The 15,624-nt window shown below is 55.0% G+C and overlaps 1 protein-coding gene across 2 annotated transcripts in view; it reads left to right on the forward strand.

The window, feature by feature from the left end:
- The window catches only part of SIX3 (SIX homeobox 3), a 41,352-nt gene that overhangs the window by 8,540 nt on the left and 17,188 nt on the right, over positions 1-15,624 (forward strand). For both annotated transcript variants that reach the window (XM_070798589.1, XM_070798590.1), the window contains exons 2-3: positions 100-901; positions 2,711-2,870. In XM_070798589.1, the coding sequence (XP_070654690.1) occupies positions 100-901; positions 2,711-2,870 (962 nt within the window). The remainder of the gene's footprint in view (positions 1-99; positions 902-2,710; positions 2,871-15,624) is intronic.

Raw genomic sequence — 15,624 nt, forward strand, 5'->3', positions numbered from 1 at the left:
CTCCCCCCTCTCCTCTCCCTCCTCCTCGTCCCCATCGCCCCTCTCCTCCTCTTCCTCCCCTCTCTCTTCCTCTCCCTGAATTTTCTCCTCTCCTCTCAGGTCAGTCCATGGTATTCCGCTCCCCCCTAGACCTCTATTCCTCCCACTTCTTGTTGCCAAACTTCGCCGATTCTCACCACCGCTCCCTACTTCTGGCGAGTAGCGGCGGCGGGAACGGCTCGGGAGGCGGCGGCGGCGGCAGCGGCGGGAACGGTGTGGGAGGCGGCGGTGCTGGCGGAGCGGGAGGCGGCGGCGGCGGCGGCTCCAGGGCCCCCCCGGAAGAGTTGTCCATGTTCCAGCTGCCCACCCTCAACTTCTCGCCGGAGCAGGTGGCCAGCGTCTGCGAGACGCTGGAGGAGACGGGCGACATCGAGCGGCTGGGCCGCTTCCTCTGGTCGCTGCCCGTGGCCCCCGGGGCGTGCGAGGCCATCAACAAGCACGAGTCGATCCTGCGCGCGCGCGCCGTGGTCGCTTTCCACACGGGCAACTTCCGCGACCTTTACCACATCCTGGAGAACCACAAGTTCACCAAGGAGTCTCACGGCAAGCTGCAGGCCATGTGGCTCGAGGCGCACTACCAGGAGGCCGAGAAGCTGCGCGGCCGCCCGCTCGGCCCGGTGGACAAGTACCGCGTGCGCAAGAAGTTCCCGCTGCCGCGCACCATCTGGGACGGCGAGCAGAAGACGCATTGCTTCAAGGAGCGGACTCGGAGCCTGCTGCGGGAGTGGTACCTGCAGGACCCCTACCCCAACCCCAGCAAGAAACGCGAACTGGCGCAGGCCACCGGCCTCACTCCCACACAAGTAGGCAACTGGTTTAAGAACCGGAGACAGCGCGACCGCGCCGCGGCGGCCAAGAACAGGTCAGTGGCGGGGACCCCGCGGCCTGGCTACCATCTCCGGGGACGGGGAGGGGGAGATGGATGGAAAAGAGGCGTGAGCGGACAGGAGGCAGGAGGCGAGCGGCTGCCGAGCGCACGAGAAGCCTAGACCTCTTGGTCAGTTTGGAGAAAGTTTCCGCTTGCCTGGGAGCGCGGAAGAAGGGCGAGCGTGGACGTATGGGCTGTTTTTGCCCCGAAGGGGCTCTTGTCAGTGTGGAGAGTGTATGAGGTCCTGAGTGTCCATAACCTCTGGGTTGGGTCCTTGGGAGCCTTAGCCCCGCGCTGCACCCGCGCCAGCCTTATCAGCCCGGGATCCGGCTCTGGGCTCCGCTGGAGCCTGCAGACAGGGAAGGAAGGAAAGAGCTCCTTGCCACCTGGCTTTTACTTCCACGCACTGCAAAAACCCTGGGAGGAATCCACGAACGTCTGGGAGAGGAAATTGAACTGGGTCCCTGCCACAAAGGGGAAAGGCCGGGGTGGCCACCGTGCAGCAGGCCTGTTCCCAAGGCGTTGCAAGTTGTCTGACCAGCAACTGGAGAACCAGGCTGGGAGTGGAGGGGCCGTGGGTGTCGGTGCAGCCCTCCTGCCTTAGCCAAGGAACATGCCGTTGGTCCACTAAGTTAGGGAATAAGCAGAAACAGAAGTTGCCTTGCTGCCCCAGCAAGTTGGCCACAAAGTCACAAAGTTGCACTGGGCTTGACCTGTCAGCAGAGCTGGGCCTGGGGGAAGTAGGGAGAAAAATAAAGTGGAGAGACACTGGGGAAGGAGAGAGTTGGGTGAAACCCCGAGGGAAAGCCTGTATCCCGGGCCTGCCTGGGTGTGCCCTGGCCTAATGCACTGCAGGGAGCCAGGCCGCAGCTGCTGACAGCTGCCAGGGCTGCGGGTTGGGTGTGAATCCCTGGAGGGAGGGAGTGTTTTCCGGTTTAGGTGGCCCAGGCCTGAACCTTTGGCCCTCTCACCCATGCCTGTGGAGCCAATTTTTCGTCCGATGAGGGCAGCGCCCAGGACCAGGGGAAGGCCTCCTTGTGGGGAGAACTCCAGAGACACTAGGTACCGGCAGCCTGGAGGGGTGAAGGGGCAGCCAAAGACGGCTCTACAGTCTCCTCCTGCCTCCTCTGTCGCCCACTTTCTCTCTCGCTCCTCTTCCCCCGCTTTTCTGCTCCCAGCTTCACCATTTTCTCTTCCCCCCGATTTTGCGCTCTGCTCAGGGATCCAGAGAGCAAAGCCAAGCGGTCCTCCACGGGAAGATCTCCAGCGGGCGAGCATCCTGCAGCTCTGGACTTGTGCTTGGGGGAGCTGAGGCAGGAGTCAGGGAGGGGACCTGTCTGCTCCAGGGACAGCCAACTGAGTCTGAAGAGTCCCAGGGGCTGGGGAAGTAGAAACATCCTGCCTCTCCCTGACTTCTGCCCCTTTGGGGCTGGGCCTCTTTAACAGCAAGCGCCCAGGCCTCCCCAGGAGGCCGGCCTGGGGTTGTACCTCTTCCTCCGAGGCCCGCCATGATTTAGGAAGCTTTGGGAGACCCCAGAGAACCCCGGGGAAAGGGAGACGGGAGCCCAGACCGCGCTGGGGGACGCTTTGCTGCGCTCGGGATCAGCTAGGCGTAGCAGGAGGGGGATGAGCGTAGAGAGCGGAATCAGGGGGCGGTGGCGAAGGCCACTGGGTTGGGGAAGGCGGAGTAGCACGGGGGCGGCAGGCCCGGCTCCCGGCGGCGCGGGCTTGGGATGGAGGCTTGTCGGAACCGGGTCTTGGGGCCGCCGTGTCAGGGCGTGCGCCGTTTTCTGTCTCCCGCAGGCTCCAGCACCAGGCCATTGGACCGAGCGGCATGCGCTCGCTGGCCGAGCCCGGATGCCCCACGCACGGCTCAGCAGAGTCGCCGTCCACAGCGGCCAGCCCCACCACCAGCGTGTCGAGCCTGACGGAGCGCGCGGACACCGGCACCTCCATCCTCTCGGTAACCTCCAGCGACTCGGAATGTGATGTATGATACCCAAGGCCGCCCTCCTCCCCTCTCCCCGCTCCTTCCCCTCCTCCTCCTTGACTGCCTCCTCTTCCTCCTCCACCCCCAGAACAAACCGAAATCAGGATACACAATCATACACACACCTAAATACACACACACTTCCACTCCAGCCAAAAATATATAAAAACCAAGAAAAATAACAAGTTAAACGCAAACCATCAACAACTCCCAACCACCATCTACCACCACGGCCACCCCAAAGGACCGCGACAGCCAACAGACAGTCACAAGCGCTGATACGGCGGGCAGACAGCATAAAAGAGGTGACAATTGTATACTTTCTAGGACAAGCACCGCTTCTCCTTTCGGTTCCCACGGACCCGGCACCCCACCTGCATGACGATTTATTTGTATCTGGGAAAATACTCTCTCTAGTTAAAAACGATTAAAAAAGAGTCGACTATACAAAAACCGACCGCCACCACGACGACAAGACGACAAAAGCAAAACAGACAAAAAGAGAAGAAAAACAACCGCCATCTCCGTTCGGAATTTGTTTAAAAAAAAAAGAAAAAAGAACCCCTCGAGAGGGAAATAGCAAATGTTTCTCGCCTTTTGTTGCGCTCTCTCTTTTTTCCTCTCTTGCTCTCTTTCTTTCTCTGTTTTTAAGTCCAAGTATTGGTCAAACAAAATGCAATCTTCTGTTTTTTGTTCAGCAGACAATCATTTTCTTGTTAAGCACCTTTTTCTCTCCACTCTGTCACTGCCTGTGTGGGTACTGGTTATAAATGTGGAAAAAGAATAGTTATGACTGTAACAGATTTTTATTTTTATTTCAAAATTTTATATGAATTATGTATATCTTAATGATCGGTCATTTTCCCAGTTTGTAATATATGTGTAGAAATTGCCTGTATATGATATTGCTTTTTCTCCTCTCCCTTTCTCTTTCTTTCTCTCCCACCTTTTTCCTCCCTCCCCACTCACCTGTCTCTTTCCTTTTTGGGGTTCCCCTCCCACTCGATGTTCCTGGCGTCGACTTGGCAGTCAAGGCGTGGCGTGGTGGGCTGGGTGAGGAAGAGGGACCCTGTCGCTTGCAAAGCGGAGAGTGAGACTGTAGTATTCTTATGCAAAAGCTATTTCAAGTATTTCTTAGCTGCTTTGGAGGTATCTCTCACTCCCCGTAGGGCGCTTTTACTGTTATCTTAACTGCGTGTTTATCTATATGTAAAAACTTTCTAAAGCAAATACAGTATTCTCCATTTTCTTATCACTCCCGGGAGACTGGTGTTTTTGTCCACCACTGTGCCGCAGCCCTGGGGTGCAGCGGCCTGGCCTTTGCTTCCACTCCCACTACGCAGCCACTGAAGCTGGGGTGGAATTTTAAGGCTGCATCTGAATTTTTTCCTGGAGAAGGGGAGTGGGTGGAAAGATGGGAACAGGCCCTTTGGAAAGGACCCAAAGCCAAATCCTGAGAGAAAAGGCAGAGACGGCGCAGGGAGAGGGGTCTACGGCCAGTTTCTTTAGCACCAGATGCCAGGCCTAGATCCCCAGGAACTGTAGCCTTGTCTTGGCCCTGGTGGGTCTTTGGGAGCGAGTTGGCGTCTTTTGGTTGTTACTGCTTTTTTTTGTTTTTTAATTTAAAGGGGAAATATACAAGGTCGCCAAATGCAAGCATAAATCTAGAGTGGAGCTGATAGGTTTTGTCTTCTTTACGGGGGGTGGAAGTGGGGGGGCTACTGTAGGCTGGGTGAGGATGTAGTTTGAGGAATTGAGGGCCTAGAATCAGGATGGAACCCCTCCTTACCACCTGTGTGTGCATCTATGTGACTGTATGACTTGGCCTTATGGCTGTCTGTCTCTTTGAAATTTCTGTCTTTTGGGATCAACTGGAGTCTCTTGAACATTTCAGAGTTAGGTTATACTTTAAATGGAATCCGCCCTCTGCCCCCCAAATCTCTGCATTTTGCCAACCAGGTTCCTTCTGACCCCTAGCCTCCCTGCCCTGCACAGGGTGGAGGGGTGAGGGTGGGGGCCCACGGCTCCCTGTGATAGCCTGGCTGGGTGCCTCTGCCACTCTGGTGCTCTGGGCCAGGTTGATCTGTGCCTGAGGAGGAGCCAAAGAGGTAATTTCTGAAAACTTGCCTTCACTTGAAAGTCCAATTTCCAGAGCAAGGAGGATTAAGAAGAAACGTGCCTGGAATTTTGCGCCAGTTTCCAGACTAATTTTGATTTCTGATTTCCTTTTGTCCCCATCCTCGGCAGTACCATGGCGTTGATGTGGGGTGGGCTTTGCAGAAAGGCGGCCAGGACAAGTGGGGCCTTGTGCACCTAGGGCTCTGGCTTGTGTGGAGAAGGTTCCCCACCTGCATCCTTACTTAGAATCAGGACACTATGACCACAACCACCTTGAGAGCTTCCAAGTTCGGAGGCCTGGCATGCCAGTATCAGCATCTCTACTTGTGTTCACTGCCGGGGGGAGGGGGGGGGAGGGAATGTGCCTCATGAAGTTATATTTCTGGCAGTAGTGGCCCAAGTGGTAGGCATCTGGGGAAAGGGCTGCCTGGATTCTATTCTGCTTGGGCCTCGGATGAGAGACACAGAATAATGTCTGGGGTGAGGGGCTCTGTCTCCTACTATCATTTTCAAATGGCCTGTCACATACCTGACCCAGACCTTGGGCCTGGAAACCCAAGGCGTGGCTGCTTCAGACAGTGTCTGGATGTGTCTGGATGGACCCTACCCAACAGACCAATTAGAAGTGATGGGTGGACAGAAAGACTGGGTGCTGCTGGAGGATGACCCCTTGAAAGGCCTTGACAGGTGGCACTAGGGAGCAGATGCCTTTTTAGATGGGGACAGGGGGCAAACCAGTGGAATTAAAATGCTTCCTTCTCTCAACATAACTGGCAGAGAAAGCATTTGGGCATTCAGCGCCCACTCCTCCTTTTCCACTTTATCCTCGGGGTCCCAGGCCCCACATGGTGTCACCAGCCAGCTATCTGTCTTACTATCTCTCATCTGCCACTCTCCTCTCCTCATCTCTGCTAGGTCTGTACAGATACCAGTACTCCACTCTGCACTGTCTGATCTGACCTTACCTATGGGTTCCCTGCAGGCCAGGCATGAATGCTGGCTGTGAGTGGTGTGGATGTGTGTAATTCTGAAAGCTGATTTCCACCATTCAGTCAAGTTCTCTATATAAAGGTGTGCATGTGTTGTGATGTTTGATGTAAAAGTGTGTACACTGAGTCAGTGCGTGCCCTGTGTTTTCATGCCTATTGCCTATAGTGTAGGTATTTTGGGGTGGCTTGGGCAGTTTCTGTGTCCCTAGTTCTGCAAGGAGTGGGTTAAATACACCTACAGGATGCTGTGTGTACAGGAGTCTCTGTGCAGTGGACAGGTATCTTGTGAGTCTTGAATCTGGTGTGGACATGTGTGGGTTCCCTTGTTCTAGTCAGTCCATCAGGCAGCTGCCCACCCCTAATCCACCTTCCTGTCTCATTAAGGAATGGGAGTCCTGGTGGGTTGTCTTTGACCAGAGGGTGGAGGGAGCCAGGCTCTTCTACTCCCGAAGTCCACCCTGTACCCTGACACGTTTGGATGTTACACTGAATTTGGCCCCTGCCCCTTTAAATATTAGAGAGAGAGGGAAAGAGACCCCTTTCTGGCCGGATCTCTCCTTTAATCGGCTGCTTGCCCCTTCTCTATCTGGGTCCCTCAAAGCCACAGCCAAGGCAGTCAATGTCCCAGGGGTCGCAGAGGCAGAGCTCAAGGGCAAGGCCTGGCTGAAGCCCTGCTGGGGAAAAGCCATCACAGCACGAAGTCTCTACCACCTGGGAGTGTTGCAGATTGTGCCCTGGCAAGGGGAGTGTGTGTACTTGCTCGGCAGACTGGGTAAGCAGGACCCAATGTCCATCCGCCCTCCGCTGTCTGGACCCGTGGCAGCCCAGGGGCCAGCTGCACTCTGGGTGTGCCGTGGCACACGCTGCCCTGGGTGCATCCTGCCCGAACTCAGTGCACTTCCCCTCTGGCGCCCCAGCCAGCACACTCAGGCTGGAAAGCTTCCCTGTGTGCATAGGCCTGTGGGGGTACCTGTAGCTAGGGTGTGATGGGCTTAAAGAAGAACTGCCAATTTGGGAAGATTTTCTTTATTCCTGCCCTCCTCAAAGAAAACACAATGGCAATCTGGGATGCACTGGAAACCTGAACTTGCAGGGTGGGATGCAAAACCAGGAAAATCTGTATCAAAGTCATTGACCTCTAGAAGCTGCCTGCCTGAGGAAAGATAGGTCATTCCACCTCCTTTCCAGCCTGCTCACCTCTCCCTCCCAGCCCTGCCCCCAGCTCTGTCCTGAGCCCCGACCAGGCCCCTCTTTTGGCCCTCCTGGATCCTGCGGAATCGACTGCCCAGCGCCAGTGCAGTTGATTATCCCTGGCGAGATGTACAGCTGATTAAAATGAAATGACCTGGAAGCTGCCACGGTGCAGAGTGGGAATGCTGATCAATAGTGGGATTGGAGACACAAGAGCCTGGCTGGCCTGGGATTGGGGCTGGAGGCCGTGGGACTAGCCAAGGATGGCTGGACTTGCATGCACAGAGGGCTCCAGTGATCACTGGGAGGGCCAGGCCCAGGCCTAGGTGAACCAACTGGGGTAGAACTCAAACCCTAGTGTGGGCTGTGGTGGTAGAGTGGCTCCTTCAGCTTCTTCTGAAAAGAGAATGGGTTAGCCTGGAATATGGACCCAGCTCATCGCTCAGGTCGCTAGAGATCACAAGTCTGTGGTGCCTTGGGACTTGGCTTTTCCAAGCAGGGGCTGTCTCTGTCTCTTCTCCCTCTCCCTCTCTTTTTCTGTCTCCTTCCCTGCCTAGGTCTTTGTGCGGCTGTTACCTGAGGCACCCACTGCCACCTTGGGGAATTTCCCTGGAGCTCCCCTAACCCCTTTACCCCCAAGAACTGCGCTGAGATGTCCAGCCCCCTGGGATGCTTGCCCCAAGTTCTTGGGCTCAGGCCTACTCAACTTCCCACCACCTGGGCCCCTTCCGGCCCCAGCTGAGCTGAGCCTCCACTGTCCCAGTGCCCTGGCCAGGCGGGCGTCTGGCCTATGGGAGGGCAGGAGGGAGTCGGGAGGAGGGGAGCAGTGCTAGCCGGCTCTGATTTCTCCGGTCAGCTGAGCACAACTTTCCATTCGGGTGTATTCATGCAGGGGCTGATTGAGCTGGCTGTGTTGGGCGGGGCTCTACAGGAGCAGGCAGGCACAGCCAGCCTGACAGAGGCTACACCACACACACACACACAATTATCTACACAAATATACCACCCCCCATGTTAGGCACACAGCTCAACTCCAAGCCATGTCATCACAAATCCAGTAGAGCCCTCTCCCTTAGGCATCCGCGTGCCCTGAGAGCAGTTTCCCAACATGCATAAACCTTCCCAACACAACACAGGGCCTGCCTGCCTTTCTGATTTCCTCTTTAGAGATTCCATATCGGTTCTCAGACACAAACACAAGAACCCCTCATTCTCCTCCCCTGCAGGCACACTCTCCAGGGTGTGCTCACTCCAAACTGCACAGATGCACACAAACATGGTCAGTTTCATAACCGCATCCTCCTATGGAGCGGTCCAGAGCAATTCACACCGCAAAAGAAACACATCTGCATACAATAGTCTTTACATCAAGAACATTTGGCATGGAGCCTGGGATGCACAGTGGACTAGGGCTCACCCAAAGTTCACATCAGAGAAGAAGAACAGGTGAGCGATCCATACAGTCAGAGAACACAGCCACCACACATCCACCAGAAAACACATGGAGGGTACACAGAGGAACCCTTCAGACATACAACATACATGCGGCAACCCAAAGACACAATAGAAATGCCACCGGGAGACACTGCAACCTCCAAACTTCAGTCTGACTCCAGGTACTTGAACACCACCCATTTGCCCAACCTCACCCACTCTCGCCGCACACGCGTGCACGCGCGCGCACACACACACACTCAGCCTTCCCACTCTCCTCCTCAGAACAGAAGCAGGGTCTCCACTCCCTGCAACATCTCCCCACTTTTCACAGAGAAGCCCATGACGCTCACGGATTTATACACACACTTTTTTTCGGAAAAGGGAAGGGCCTTAACCTGCAGGAGTCTAACCCTTCAGACACTGAGGATGTTACAGAATGTGCTGGCAAGGAAGGAAGGCACACGGAAAGTTACAGATACTTGTATGCATAGCCTCCGGCTCTCACTGCCGGACTCGGGAGAGCCTCTCCGCGGGGCTGGAGTCGCTCTACAGACCTCCAGAGCGCAGGTGTTCTCCCCTAGGAAAAGATGGGCTTGGGGCCAAGGATAAGTTCTTGGACCTCTAGAGGTGAAGCGGGGGGAGTGCACTCAGCCCAGAAATCTCAACGGGTCTGAGGGGACCGAGGCAAGGCCCAGCGGGGAGGGGAGCCCGGCGGTGTCCGGGGGTAACGCGGTCCTTGGAGTCTGGGAGGCTGCCGCCTGGCTCTGCGGGATGCTCTCCGCTCCTCTCCGGCCCGCTCCCCCTCCCAGCCTTCTTGGCGCTCTCTGGCTTCGGGCCTTTGTCCCGGCTTCTCTGGCTCGGACTCCGGCTTTCTTCTTTCAGGCCGCTGGGAGGCGCTGTGGCCGAAGCCCCAGCCTCTCCGGGCCAGACGCCCCAGCTCCACAGCCTCGCCCCAACCTTCCCCCGGGGGATCCCCGCGGTGCTGGGCCGTCCCGGGAGAGGGCCCGGCTGTACTTGGGGAGGCAGCCTGGAGCCCTTCCAGGCCGGCAATAGCTTTAGTTTGTTGGGTTTTGAGATGACTATTTACCATCATAACTAATTTGCGACCTTTATTAAACAAATTCCTAGCAGGGCCCCTTGATGACTGAACGCGCTGCTAATTAAGGGCGTGCGCGCCTCTGGCTCGGTAGCGCCGCGCCGCCGCCTGCCGCCTGCCGCCTGCCCCCGCCAGGTCCGGGTCCCACTGGCACCGCAGGGTCAGGTTGGACTGGGGGGCAAGGAGGGACCGAGGTACACCTGCGGATTTTTGGAATCCAGGCCCTGGCACCAGGGCCTTTGAGATGGAAGAGGCTCTGATTCCACGGAAAGGAAAAATTGAAGCTCAGAGAGGGCCGTGGCTACTGTCACACAGCCGGCCTGTCCCTTAACCCCGTCACCCTGTGTCTCTAATGCCCAGCCCCCACCCCCCACCCCCCCAGGCTTCCTAGCCCGTGCACTCCGGGTAGCTGAGGAAATACTTTCCTAAGAACCTTAGGTGGGCGCAAAAGATGAGGAAAAATGGGAGAGAAAGGAGTTGGGAAGGCCCAGGGGCAGTGGCCCTAGGCTCTGCCCTTTTGGAGGCACCTTCTCTCAAGCTCCTGAACTTGGACCTTGCAAGGTAGATCCAAGTTCCTTACTTGGACCAACGCTCCTGCTTCAGGGCCCAGTTGGGAGAGAAGCACCCAGCAAAGGGCAACAGGCTGGATTCCCATGAAGCCCAGAGGATGAGTGGGATTTCAGCGGGCTCCTCCTCCAGACTGGACAGGGCTCCGCAAGAACCACCAGCTCTTCCAAGTGGCATAGGACTCCATGATGTGTTTTTGGAAATGAAGTGTGTGTCCATGTGAACCTTGAAAAGTGTACAGTGAGACCCTCCACATTCCCCCAAGATGCAGGAGAAATACTGACCTCGTGCCCTTGTGATATCTCTACCTGTATATGTACCAGAGGGGGAGGGACATTGTTGAAAGTGATGTATGCTTTGGATACCACTGCATCCAACTTATTCCAAAATAAGAACTGAGTTGGGAGGGAGGGCCAAAGCACAGTCAAGCCTTGCCCTAAAGTAGCTAACCACGGAGTAACTCACAGTTGAAATATCACTGAAAAACCAACAGACGCACATAGGAATTGCATACCGAGCATTTTGGGAGGCAACTTGGAGATTAATTACAACTTTGGAGTGTTCCAGGAGAAGAGATGGTTTTGACCAGAAAGATGAATTGTACTCCCTGGAGGAGATTCCAGGCAGGAACAGTAGGAGCAAAGGCCTGGAGGAGGTTGGATTCCAGCGCTGAACAAAGTCACGCGGCAGGCGCCCACATGCATAGGAAGCTGGTAATGGAATCTGAGAGAAGCGGGTGGGGGCGGGGTGGGTCTGGATCCAGCTCAAGGTCAGGTAAGTTGTGTTGCCTTGATCCCATAGGTACTGGGGAGCCAAATAAGGCTTTATGGAGAGCTTTAGAGATCACACTCAGAGCTCTGCTTCAAGACTTTGAGGGAGTGAGGCTGTAGGCTGGAAGGCAGGTCAAGAAGCTATTCCCATAGGTAGGCAGGAGGTGAAGGGGACTGAGATCAGGCTGTCTGGCTGGTTGAACACCGTGCCAAGGAGGAATGAGGGCCAGTGGGAGACCTCTGGGCTCCCTTGATGTGATTTCAGCGTTGGTCCCAATTTCATAGGTCTGTGATGAGGTCCCTGTTCTCACCTTCTAACTCTGGAAGCATCATGACCTTCAACTCCTTAAAAGGCTCACAGGTTCTCCTTAGAGGGGTTCTGTGGGTGGATCCTGAGGGCCAATCAGAGCCCTGTACCTTTCTCGGAAACCCTTCCCCTACCCAGGATGTTAGTGGCCAGGTCTCCTCCCTTGCCCACCACCCGTCTGCTTTAGTCTCACCCCACAGCAACATTCACTCCGAGTGAGAGCGGGTGCTAGGGTGAGAGAGTAGCTGGTGTGACCCGAGGAGACCAACACACTAGGTGAATGGGAGTGTGGCCTGGGTGCAGGGTCCCAGAGAGTCAGACATGGAGAGGGGGACCCAGGACTCACGAGCCTGGAGAATTCCTCTTGCCGCGACAAGCTCCGCGTAACTTCGTGCGCCCTGGGGGTTTGCCTTTTGCAAACTGTTTCTGCGCGTTGTTCGGGTCTTGGACTCCGGGGATCCAGACGGCCCAGCGCAGAAATCTGCTATTTGAGAGACAACTAAAGAAAGCTTTCTAGGCTGCAGCAAGCTCTTCGACGCGGAGACGGCGTCGGCTTTGGAGCCGCCAGGAGGCTTTAAGATCTCGATATTGGAGGAATGGGGTTTTAAGGGACCCCGAGAAAACAAGTGAGTCAAAGTCAAACGCAAGTCTCTTGGCATCGAGTCCAGCGATCCTCGCGGCCTCTCACACCTGCCCCTCACGAGCCCGGGGCGAGCCTCCTTCGTGTGACTCTCGCCAGCAAGTGTTTACTGCGTGTGCGCGAAGGTGTGACAGGTCTCAGGGAGCAGAACAGGACCGGGGAGTCTCAGCTTCCAGAATCGCTCTCGGGCCCTAACCCGAGCTGTGAGTGGGAACGCGACAGGATGAAGGCGGACCACAGTTCTGTTCCCAGAAGAATTCAGGACGTGAGCCCGCCTTCGGAGAGACGCGGGGAGGAAGGAGAAGGGATCAGTTTCCTTGGTGGGGGTGAGGGGTGGAGAGGAGGGGAGCGGGGCAGCGCATCTAGATTCCACGAGTCCCTCGAGAAGCTTCCAGATAGCAGATTAGGAGCTTTTCTGAGCTGGGCACTCGAGGAAGACTCGTCTTCCGCCGCCGGGGATCCGAAAAACCTGGCCGGGGTGCTCAGCCTCCACCCGGCGGCAAAGCGAAGGGATGCCCTTCTGCTTCGGATGTGCGCGCCCAGGCCAAAAGCAGAACTTGGTCGGAGGTGGGAAGGCAGCGTGCGCTCTGGGCAATTGGCGGGTTTTTGGTGCCACCTCGCGGCTGCGGTGCAGCGTCTCCGTCCCGGGCTCTGAGGGCTTTGACTGTGCAGATGGGCTGCCGGGCCTTTCCTTTTCCTCTTGGTTTTTCCGAGCATCGCTTACCCTAGGATCGCCTCTTTTTATTAAAATGTCCCTGTCTTATACCAAAATCCACAGTTTTGCGTCTGTAGGACCGTCCGTCTTGGCTGTGGATTTGGGTTTACCTCTCCTGTCCCATCACTTCATGGCAAATAGATGGGGAAACAATGGAAACAGTGACAGACATTATTTTTGGGGCTCCAAAATCACTGCAGATGGTGACTGCAGCCATGAACTTAAAAGACGCTTGCTCCTTGGAAGAAAAGCTATGACCAACCTAGACAGCATATTAAAAAGCAGAGACATTACTTTGTCAACATAGGTCTGTTTCATCAAAACTATGGTTTTTCCAGTAGTCATGTATGGATGTGAGAATTGGACTATAAAGAAAGCTGAGTGCCGAAGAATTGATGCTTTGAACTGTGGTGTTGGAGAAGCCTCTTGAGAGTCCCTTGGACTGCAAGGAGATCCAACCAGTCCATCCTAAAGGAAATCAGTCCTGAATATTTATTGGAAGGACTTATGCTGAAGCTGAAACGCCAATCCTTTGGCCACCTGATGCGAAGAGTTGACTCATTGGAAAAGACCCTGATGCTGGGAAAGATTGAAGGCAGGAGGAGAAGGGGACGACAGAGGATGAGATGGTTGGATGGCATCACCGACTCAATGGACATGAGTTTGAGTAAGCTCCAGGAGTTGGTGATGGACAGAGAAGCCTGGCGTGCTGCAGTGCATGGGGTCACAGAGTCAGACACGACTGAGCGACTGAACTGAACTCCTGCTCCATCTTCTTGCCTTACTATGTGGTCCCAGAGTTGTCCACCTGGACTGATAATGTGTATCTCCTTCCTCCTTCACTGTTCACTTCCTCTCCCTCAGATGCCTCCGGGCCTCATCCAGATGGCACAGGGGCCCTGCTTCCACCAGGATAACTTACCTGGCGGGAAGTCACATGGACCTAGCACCCACTCATCCTCTCCACAATGTCTTGCTGAGTGCCTATTGTGTGCCAGGCGCTGCTGTACCCTCTGGGACAGTGGGTGGCAACGTAGACTCCAGCTACCCAGTTACGGTTCACCGGAAGCAGAGAAATGCCCACATGGAGCATGAATAAAGAAGGATCCCAGAGGAGGGCCTTTGAAGTGGTTCTCCGGTACACGTTTTCCAGGCTGGTGAGGAGGAGAGGACCATCCAGGGGGCTGGGAAGACACTGTGTGTCCAAAGACACTCATGGGTGCTGAAAGAGACAGATGCTTTCTTGGGGTGCTCCTTGTTCTGATGGTGAAGACACTGCCTCCTGTGAACAGTGTGGCAAGCGCTGGCTAATGTTTTTAGTAGGACCATAAAAAGTCAGAGGTCAAAGGAGCCTGTGGAATCACTTCCTTCTCAGTTAAAAGAGATCAGGAAACAGACCCAGGATGGCTCAGGCTCTGACCTTAAGCACCCCTAACACTATAGAGTCCCAAACAGTGCCTGAGGAGCCTGGGCACCAGAGCCAGGATCTCAGAGGGCAGGCAGGTGGTGGGAGGGGGCCGGTGGTGGGAGGGGGCAGTCTCCATTGCAGGCTCTTTTCCTTTCACAGGGATAGTTTTGCCTGGTTCTCTCTTAAGCAGCATAAATACTGATCTTCAATCTCTTCTCAACAAATCCCAAACTTGGAAAGCTCTATTTTTGCTTGTTTGTTTGGTATTTTTGCTGCCAAAGCTATTTGGAAACAAAATCTGACCTAAGCTGAAGTGAAGCTATTTATAGTCTATATTTGTCCCATTTGGCACAGATCTCAGATGTTTCACTGTGGAAATATTAGCGTATTTGATTACAGGTATGGCTCTGTACCCCCAGGGTGGTACTGTAGAACATATAATACAAGCCCCATTATATGCACCTTCCTGAAATCCCACAGATCCTGAATTCCCAAAGGCATCTTACCCTAAACGTTTGGGGCAGGGGATTGCAGTCTATTGGATTGAGCCTGTACTGTCTAAGGATACAGAGGGCCATAGTGGGACAGGAAGTTGGGGGAATTAGAATTTAAATAATGTACGTGGATAAACCACAAAGGCTAAGGTCCACAGGAAGAGTAGGTCAGGTTGGCTGTGGGACAAGGTCAGAGAGGCTACCCAGCTGGTGGCAACCTGGAGGACCCAAGGGGCTAGCGTCTTGATTTCTGCCCAAGCTGGAGGAAGGAGGTTAATCTTGGTTCTTGGCATTGAGGGTGGAAAGAAGAAGCCACAGGGCCTTCTGGGAACACTGATCTTTCTGGATGCCTTCCTGCCATCCAGTTGGATGACTGGCCCAGGCCCTTGTCTCCAAGCATCTTCTTCCTTCTTGACGCATCTAAGCCCAGTGTAGGTGTCTACTGGGCATGTCGTGGCGAGTTGAGCTGACTGACTCCCAGGTCAGATTTGGTCCACAACCAACTGAGTGGCATCTTGTGAAGTTCCGTGTTATCACTGAGGAGGGAGGAGGTCCAGGCTTCCTGTGGTCATCTGGGCCTAGCCATAGCAGTAGGAATGGTCAGCATGGGGGCAGGGACCAGGCTGTGTTCAGACCTGGTGAGTTGCGAGGCCTCATGTGTGGTCTTACAGGTGACAAACACTCCTTGGACCTCATGAGCACCGGCTCCATCCTGCCTGCTCCCCTATTACAGGAGCCAGAGGACCTGGAGGAAGATGGACACAGTGGATTAGCCTCCTCTGCTCCTGGCTGGGGACCATCTGGGAAGCTCCGTGCTGGTGAGAAAGAGAGTGGGCTGGGCAGGGAGATGTGTTAGGATAAAAGCCTGGAATGGGCACAAGGGTGCGTCTTTCTTCTTAGTTCTGGGACTAGGTCTGAGAGTAACACTCTCTCAGTCAAGTCCCTGTGGCGTTGTCCTTGGTGAACTTTTTTTAAAAATTGAAGTATAGTCGATT

This window comes from Bos indicus, chromosome 11, assembly GCF_029378745.1.
Source record: "Bos indicus isolate NIAB-ARS_2022 breed Sahiwal x Tharparkar chromosome 11, NIAB-ARS_B.indTharparkar_mat_pri_1.0, whole genome shotgun sequence".
Classification (NCBI taxonomy): Eukaryota; Metazoa; Chordata; class Mammalia; order Artiodactyla; family Bovidae; genus Bos; species Bos indicus.